The sequence below is a fragment of the Octodon degus genome, unplaced genomic scaffold (assembly GCF_000260255.1).
Source record: "Octodon degus isolate 3935 unplaced genomic scaffold, OctDeg1.0 scaffold00181, whole genome shotgun sequence".
Classification (NCBI taxonomy): Eukaryota; Metazoa; Chordata; class Mammalia; order Rodentia; family Octodontidae; genus Octodon; species Octodon degus.
This window is the reverse complement of record NW_004524757.1, coordinates 2,729,678-2,738,289: the sequence shown is the minus strand read 5'-3', so window position 1 is coordinate 2,738,289 and position 8,612 is coordinate 2,729,678. Positions and strand designations below refer to the sequence as shown.

General features: G+C 41.9%; 1 protein-coding gene across 3 annotated transcripts in view; it reads right to left on the bottom strand.

Annotated features, from left to right (window-relative positions):
* Positions 1–8,612, bottom strand: part of Aff2 (AF4/FMR2 family member 2) — a 546,136-nt gene that overhangs the window by 90,885 nt on the left and 446,639 nt on the right. For all 3 annotated transcript variants that reach the window (XM_023703816.1, XM_023703817.1, XM_023703818.1), the window contains exon 8: positions 3,873–3,910. In XM_023703816.1, coding sequence (XP_023559584.1) covers positions 3,873–3,910 — 38 coding nt within the window. The remainder of the gene's footprint in view (positions 1–3,872; positions 3,911–8,612) is intronic.

Below are 8,612 nucleotides of genomic sequence, written 5' to 3'. Positions count from 1 at the left end.
TTCACACAACACAAGCAGCTTTCTCGTTTGTCCTTGGATAACAGAAATGTGGTTTTAAATACATATATATATATATATGTGATAAGTCACATATGGTGAAAGAAATCTGTACATATCTTAGGCTTTACTGTCACAATAAAATCCTGGAGATGATTGGTCTAAATCACTATCATACAAGTGAAAGTCTCTCCTGCTGACATATTAAAGAGCCACAGTTTTATCACACTAATCAAGCTTTGTTACCAATTGCTTCCAACATATTAAGAAGTTAGCCAAGAATCTCTTGTCCCGATAATTGATGTTATGCATATTCACTTTAAGTCTTACCTTCAGAAGTAATATTCAATATTTCAAGATAAGGTTCTTAGTGTTTCAGGTACATTATATGCTTATGTTCAGAAAGCATATATTTAGTTTCTCCCTTATATGGGAGTGTAATGAACATGTACCATCATCTCCTTATGGTGAGGAAAGAAGCTTACAACTATGAAAGTATCATAAATAAATAGGGTAAGTGGCTGAGAAATAGGAAGGGGAAGGCAAATCTTTCAAAGGGGAAATATACAAACTAATGGATACTGTAAATCATTTGCTATCACACCAAGGGAAAGCTTACTTAGCCTTAGTTAAATCTGGAAATAACAAAGTTCTAAAAATGTATGTGCCTTTCACAGTCCCCTCATCTGACTGCAATGTTCTCTACATATGCGTCCACTGACTTCTGAGTCATCTGCATCTTTATGGGTTTCAGGCCCACTAAGTTTTCATAGGTAGCAAATGAAGAGTGAAATTCTTTGCTTAGAAGGAGAATCAAGAGATACATCAGGCCTGGAAGGCCATGGACACCCAGAAAGGGCTCAGAAACATCTACTTGTTTTTCAAAGGCCAAAAAAAGGAAAGGATTGCTACTTTAGTCCTCAGAGTCATGAAAAAATTGAGTGCTTTTTTGCTCTCTGACCAACTACAGCAGGATTCAGTAAACTATTTACATTAGAGGCTCAAAGACAGAGGTGTCTGGTATGGGCCGGCAAGATAGCTCAGGGGACTAAAGTGCCTGCTTAGGCAGACTCAGAGGTCAGGGTTCAATCCCTGGCATGTCATGCTGGCCCTGCCCCTGGGGCACACTGACACAGTGACTGAGACTGGGTGTGGTGCCATGCACCAGTAATTCTAGCTCTTGGGAGGCTGAAAACAGGAGGATCACTACAAGTCCAATCTATGTAGTGAGACCCCAAATACCCTGTAGACACTGCAGAAAATACATTTTTTAAAAAGGTGTTTGGCTTTTCATGCTATATTCCATGCTTGCCTTAACATTCTGCCACAGTAGCACAAAAGCAGACACAGATAATGGAGAAATGAAGAAATGAATGAATATGGCTGTGTTCCAATAAATTTTCATGTGTAGATGTTTAATTTGGATCTTCATAGGCATTTCACCTATCACAAAATTCATCCTTGAGTTTTTCGCACCATTTACCAAACTACTTGAAAAGACAATGTCTAATCACATGGATAATTGTCTTTGCCAATCTAAGATCATACTTCAGTTGCAACTTATACCACCAGATCTCATCAGTACACACATATTCTGTCACAGGCCCTTGACTAAAATTAAATATTAATTCTCACACCGGAGATTAAACAAGCAATTGTTCAAAAGCAAAGCAACTAGAAGGAGTCAGAAAAAAACATGGGAACAAGAGTCAGGAATAACCAAGGCTGGGAAATTTGGCCATGCTAAATCACAGAAACCTCTTTAACTTCATGGAGACACTGTATCACAGTAGAGCCTCCAGCTTTGTAATCCTCCCGCCTTGCAAGCTCCTGGAAGGTCTATTTTTGTGATGTGTCCAACCTTTTTTGCTTGTTTACTCATTGAGAAAACATGGATAGAATCTTTATTTCAGGTCCCAGCGCACTGTGTGTAACCAAAATTGTCTGGTAGAATGTAGAAATGGCAAGAGGACCATTACAGATGCCACTTTATAAAAGTCAGACTCTGGTCTTCTAACAGGCAGTGGAAATGAATGTTAATCTGGAGCATTGGCACTTGAGCTGAGAACTCGTGGAGGCCTCCTTAAAGCGGCTCCATAAAGAGTTCACTGTTGTGAGCCCAAATGGGATATCATACCCAAACTCACACTTAAGACACTAACTCGAAGGGAATTCTTAATACCTACCAGTTGGTCATGACATAGTTGTATTACTAAGAAGATTTTACAATAGATTTAAAAGTAGAAGGCTTTTCCAATCTTTAATATCATTCTTCAGAGTGGTAGACATTAGAGTCTGCACTGTGAACTAACAAGAACTCATAGAAATATGTATGTGCAGAGTTAGCGTATTTCCAAATCCCTAGCACACAATGTGGCAACGATGTCCTGTAGCTGCCACACTGTCAAGTAGAGGTGTGTAGTACATGCACAGATGAAGCTTGGGATTCAAGTCCTTCTGAGAGGGCAGAGTTTGGAGACATTTGCCCCAGTAAAAGCCTAGATTTGCACTCCTGCTACTCTCACCCTAGCCCTTGAAGGAGGGATGCACATCTGTAGGCTGGCAGACTGGAGGGAGGGGTGCAGTTGGATTGAGGGTAGGAGACTCACTAATGGCCCACCCAGGGACTACAGCCCTGGTCCTGGCCTCATTAGCACCAACTTTTAATTCACTGAGCTTTCCAGCACAGGCTCAGTGGAGGAGCCCTGAGGGCATACAGACAGAAAAGAAATTAGACTGCAGAGAAGACTTAAACTTTAACCAGACAACCAGCAAACAGCTTGGTAAATGAAAATACTTCTGTAGAAGCACCACAGCATAACACAGATGCCCCTCCAGAGGCTACAGAGGCTTGACGGGGAATCCTATGCTCTTTGTGGTCTAAGAACAATGAAGTTTAAAAAGAAAGTGCATAATATCTGGGGAAAATTATTGGGGCTTGGATTTAGTACTATTCTAAACATGAGCAGTGTGCATGGGAAGAGTTAATTCTTTTCACACAACACAAGCAGCTTTCTCGTTTGTCCTTGGCCCTAGTTGAATCATTCTCCCAGAAACTACTAAAAATCAATGCACTCTTCATTTCTGTATTTGGTATCAGCTATAATGGAAGCTGGCTGACATGAATTGACACATATTTCCTAGGCATGTGATAGTGCCAGTTCTAAAATAGCCCAGCAAATCGAGAAGGTCTTCCCTTGGCCCCATGGCTGAAAGGATCAGTAAGCATCACACCATTGAAATCAGATGCCATAGACCCAAATGACCAGACTACCATTGCTCTTCATTAGAAGTCTCCCTTCTGGAGGTGACATGATGCCTAAGAAGTACTGCTTCATTTCTTATCATTTCACAGTGTCCAATACAATGCTTTGAAAATATCTCTCTGTTGCCTTAAAAAAACTCTTTAGTTAAATGGGTTTTTTTGCGAGCTTTTCATTAACAGAGTATCTGGGCCTTAATACCAGGATGCCAAATATCGCCACGTGGCTGCACACCTCTTGGCACCATCCAGACATTTATGTCTCTGCCATAGGTCAAAGGGTTACAATTAAAAACGCAATCTTTTTAGAGTGTGAAAAACTCAAAGGTTTGAAGTAGAATGCGCTGAATATGATTCTAATACTATTTGGCAGCTATTCTTGGATGGCATGTATTAATTTATGTAAACTGGATACAACTGGGGACATTTTCTCCTCAGGGATACAGGGACGAATGAAAGCTAGTCCTTGCTCATTGAAGAGCTGCTGTTTTTTCCTTAACTTGTCATAAGTAGAGATTTACTCAAAATCTGGGTCTCTTCCATGACCTAATTTTTTCACACACATGAAATCCATTAACAATAACATGTTCAACTCATAAACATAATAACTTACTTCACAGGATTATTCTTAGGTTTTGCTTTTTCCACAGCCTGTAAACAGAAGGAAAAAAAGCAACATTAGTAGGCATAATCATTGCAACTAGTACCCAAAACAATAAGCAATGAAAAATAATCTTCAGAAATGCAAGCATCTAAAGAAATCATAGTGCTGTTGACAAGTGGACTGCAGATATAAAGAACCATTTTCTTCCCCCCAGGGAACAGGCTGCCTGTCCAAGCTCAGCTTTCAAATGCAGGTGGGCATTGTTAAGACTGCTTACAAAGTTCACATGAGCCATGCGAGTAGGCCCTCAAGTCACGATGAGGCACTCCGCTCCATACCTTTTTCTCTTGTAATGACAGTGAATGGAGGGAGGTACAGAAGGGTTCCAGGAATGTCCTGGACTTGTAGGTCTGTGCTAGGGAACCACTGACCCCACTGTTGCTATTGTCAACTGGCCACACATGCCTGATAAAGGTCAAAGTACCCATTTCTAAAATCATTTTTATAAGCAAACACCACAAAAGAGCAAGGAATGACCAAATATTGAGATCAATTTCTTCCTGTGGAACCTTTAAGAAAATACATCTCAAATCCTGGAATGAGGAAAATCTCAGGGCCGCTGGGCCGGTGTCACCTTAGACATGGAGCCTGGTTCCAGTTTATTGCTGAACCCATTGATCTGTGTACAGTCCATTTATCATTCATGAAAAGAGCTAGTGATCTTCACAGTATATTAGAAGAAACAACTCAGATCATCTGTCAACAGTCCTCTTATTTCTGCTTCCTTCTCTACAGGGATTTCATCTCCTTCGATTCTTCTGGAATTAAAATGTTGCTAAGCAACACAGCTGGAGGTGCTGATGGCAGAATGGCTACAGTCTATCAAACTGTTTAAGCACCTGGAGGGTTTTAGTGATGATTTTTTTTCATATTTCTGTAGCATAATTATGTAATCAGAACTAAACTTGTACTCCCCTAGACAGTTTTCAGGCTATAGAAATAACATTTCAGGGGCCGGAGAGATGGCTCAGTAGAATAAGTGCTTGCCTGGGCAGAGCAAGGGCCTGAGCTCAATCCCCAGTTCTGCAATAAAAAAAAAAAGAAAAAGAAAGAAATAACATTTAATATGGAGAACACTGAAGGAGAGGTTTGACAATTTCAGGACTGCTCAGATCTTTGAAAAATTATCTATCAAGAGATTTTTTTATTTATGATTCTTGGGGGTGGGTAAGGGCCAAGGAGAAGAGAATGCTGCTACAAATTAGATGCAGAGGCCACCATACTTAAGAGACAATAACTAATCAAGCACTGGACTTGACCTTCCGGGTGGCCATAGAGAATCAACATAATGAACCTCTTTATTCATATAAACACAGTGTGCTGAATAGCAATTTTAAAAATCTACATTCTTCAAGTTTAGATTTTTAGTGTTGGAAATTCAAGCCCTTTAGTGTTTACTAAGTCTCAAGTTCATACATATTCCTTAAATTTTAGAATACAAGTCACTTTCCTAGGGCTTGTAGAGAAAAATCATTTTCTAACATCTGTGCTCAAGTTTGAACTTTGTTCCAAGTGTTAAAGCAGAAAGAAAACTAGGGAATGAAGTAACAGGTGAAAGCAAGAAAACAAGAGTTAAGCATCTTGCTAGCGCAAGTCATCTTCATGAATACCAAGAATACGAAAGTCAATCCCCGTGCTGTACAGATAGATTAATGCTGCTCACTGTATGGATTCTGCCAGTCAGGTGAAGCAAGGATTAGGCAGACAGCAGCAAGAGCAGGTGGCCAGGGGTGCTGGCCATCAAGTTTTCCTGCAGTCACATTACCTTGTGTGCACATGCGCACACTCACTTCTGCCTTTTTATCATCAAGGCTTTACCTTACCCCCAAAGCAGGCTGGTTGGGAATAATATACCAAGCAAAGACATGTCACTGTGGGAATCATGTAAATCTATTTTAACTCCCTGCAAATGCAAACAATTCTACTCTAGAAGATTAGTCTATCATGAGGTAATAGATTTTGTGTTCAAGTAGTGTCCTTTGAAAGCACGGTGGAAGTGATAGGATGAACATGGTACTAGTGAAAGATGGGGACAGAAACCAAAGTGACATTACTAACCCCAGCTTTGATTCAAAGACATGCTTTTGGAAAATGTCTTCTCTGCTCTGTGTTTTGCAACTGTCAATTAGACCCAGTTACTTTTCCTCTGATCAGAAGGACATTTTCATATTTGAGGCCAATCTCTTTGAAATCTGTCTTTTTGTTTACAGGCATTATAGGAAAATCACTTCATTCAACTTATTTTTTTCTGGGTTGCATGACTATTGATTGAAAATGGCTATACCTGGAGGTTGTCTTTTGTATGCAAATTAACTCATGATCATTGCCACGTTTTCCCAGCTGTAACCAGATCTACTTGAATTTCTAAACTCGATGGCAGGGTAGCTCCCCCAGAGGAGACACAGTTCACAGTTTATGTTCTTCACTTTCAGTCTAATTTGACTTTGTTTTAGGCATGCCAGGAGGAACTCTTACAGTACAAGATGTTGAATAAAAAACATGAAGTAAATTTTCAGGTGGAAATGATATGCCTTAAAGGCATAAAAGAAATAGTCTACAAAACGGATGAAGACAAAGACCCTTTCTTTAAATGAGGGCATATGAGAAGACAATTCCAAGTCCCAGACATACAGGCCACAGGTATGATGCAGAGGAGAAAATTTGAAAGGAAATGACATAGTGCAATTTGCCGAGCATTAAGAAAGTTATATATTGGGTTTGCAGCTAAATCTGAGTTTAAAAACATACATTAAAGTAATTTAAACTGATTAGAAAATAGAGGCTAGATAGCTACCAGTTACGCCGCTTTAATTTGTAATGTCTATATGCTTTTTAAAAACCTATGTTCTCCTTACTTTTGGCCACGTTTCCTTAACATGATACTTATCTCACCAATGAGGAGGCACTCATACAGCAAAGGATAATAAAAGACATTAAAATACTAAAGAATCTCTTTGACCTGCTATGAAGAGAGGTATAGTGGGAGAATGCCATGCTAGAAATGCTGAAAAAAAAAGTTCTGGCCCTAGCTCTACACTTCACGGTACTGCCAGGGCACTAACTCCTCTCAGACTGTTTGCTTCTTTTCAAATTGAAGACAATCATCCTTGCCCTGTGAGCACCAAGAGTCAGGGGGAGCGCACAGCACCCACAAGCCTGCTTGAGAAAGTGCAGTTCGCCGCGCACCTTGGCTTGGACCGCTTCCTCCACAGGGCTTGGTGTGCAGGGGCAGAGTTCTCAGGTCAGAGTGTTTCCCAAGCTTCCTGAGTAGTATCAGGCTTAAGCAGCTACTTCAGTGAGGATTATCCAGTGGACTACACTGGGGTGAACAGCACATTTCTGCCTGGAGAGCAGCACTTGTGGAATAAGGTGATACATTGCGATTCTCCCAGGGGGGAGTGTGTGGCCAGGCAGGACGGGGCCTGCAATGCTGCACAGGTCTTCTCCTGCGTGTCTTCTTGGGGGCTGGTGTAGGTGGGTCAGAGTAACAGCACTGAGTGCAGAGTACAAGGATCTATGCACACACGCAAATCCATCTTACACTCCAAGAAAGTTGAAGAGGATTAGGCCCTATTAAGCCCTATTTTCTAAGTGGCCCCCTGTCCTTCCACATTTCACCCCACTGAGGGGACTCGTTGCTTCTTCATGGCATTTGACCCTGTGAATGAGAAGTCCTGAGCAAGGTCTCCCCCATAAGGGGACATCCTGAGAAAATACTGTACACCCCAGAAGAAGGCATTTCTCCGATCCTAAGGAGTGTTTATGAGCTGTGTCCTCACTCATTACCAGCACTGTACCATTGGAGGCATCCTGCTAAGCAGCAAATTTATTTCCTCAGGAGGGATGATGTGGCTAAGGACAGACTCAGAGTTGCTCATTTTCATCAAATCTATCTTCCTAAAATAATAACTCTTTCTTTTGTGCACAGAAACATTATACTGCAGTGACACAGGGACCATTGTGAATTATGTGAACAAAATATTGTAAAGCATTCACCAAAAAATGAGAAAAGGAAGGAGAATAGAAAAGGAAGGACAAGGGACAGGAAGGAAAGGGAAGGGAAGGGAAGGGAAGTAAAAGGAAGGGAAAGGAAGGGAAGAGGAAGGGAAGAGGAAGGGAGGGGAAGGAAAGGGAAAGGGAAGGGGAAGGGAAGAGGACAGAAGGGAAGAGAATGGAAGGGGAAGAGAAGAGGAGAGAAGGAAAGGGAAGGGAAGGGGAAGAGAAGGGAAGGGAAGAGGAAGGGAAGGGAAGTGAAAGGGGAAGGGGAGGGAAGGGAAGGGAAGAGGAGGGAAGGGAAGGGAAGAGAAAGGGAAGTGAAAGAGAAGTAAAAGGGGAAGGGGAAGGGGAGGGGGAGGGAAGGGAAGGGAAGAGGAAGAGAAGGGAAAGGGGAAGGGAAGAGGAGGAAAGGGGAAGAGAAGAGGAGGGAAGAAAAGGGAAGGGAAGTAAAAAGAACGGAAGGGGAGGGAAGAGGAAGGGGTGAGGAAGGGAAGGGGAAGGGGAAGGGAAGAGGAGCGAAGGGAAGGGAAGGGGAAGAGAAGAGGAGGGAAGGAAAAGGAAGGGAAGTGGAAGGGGAAGGGAAAGGGAAAGGCAAAGGGGAAGGGGAAGGGAAGGGAAGGGGAAAGGAAGAGGAAAGGAAGGGGAAAGGAAGGGGAAAGGGAAGGGAAGAGGAAGGGAAGGGAAGGGAAGGGA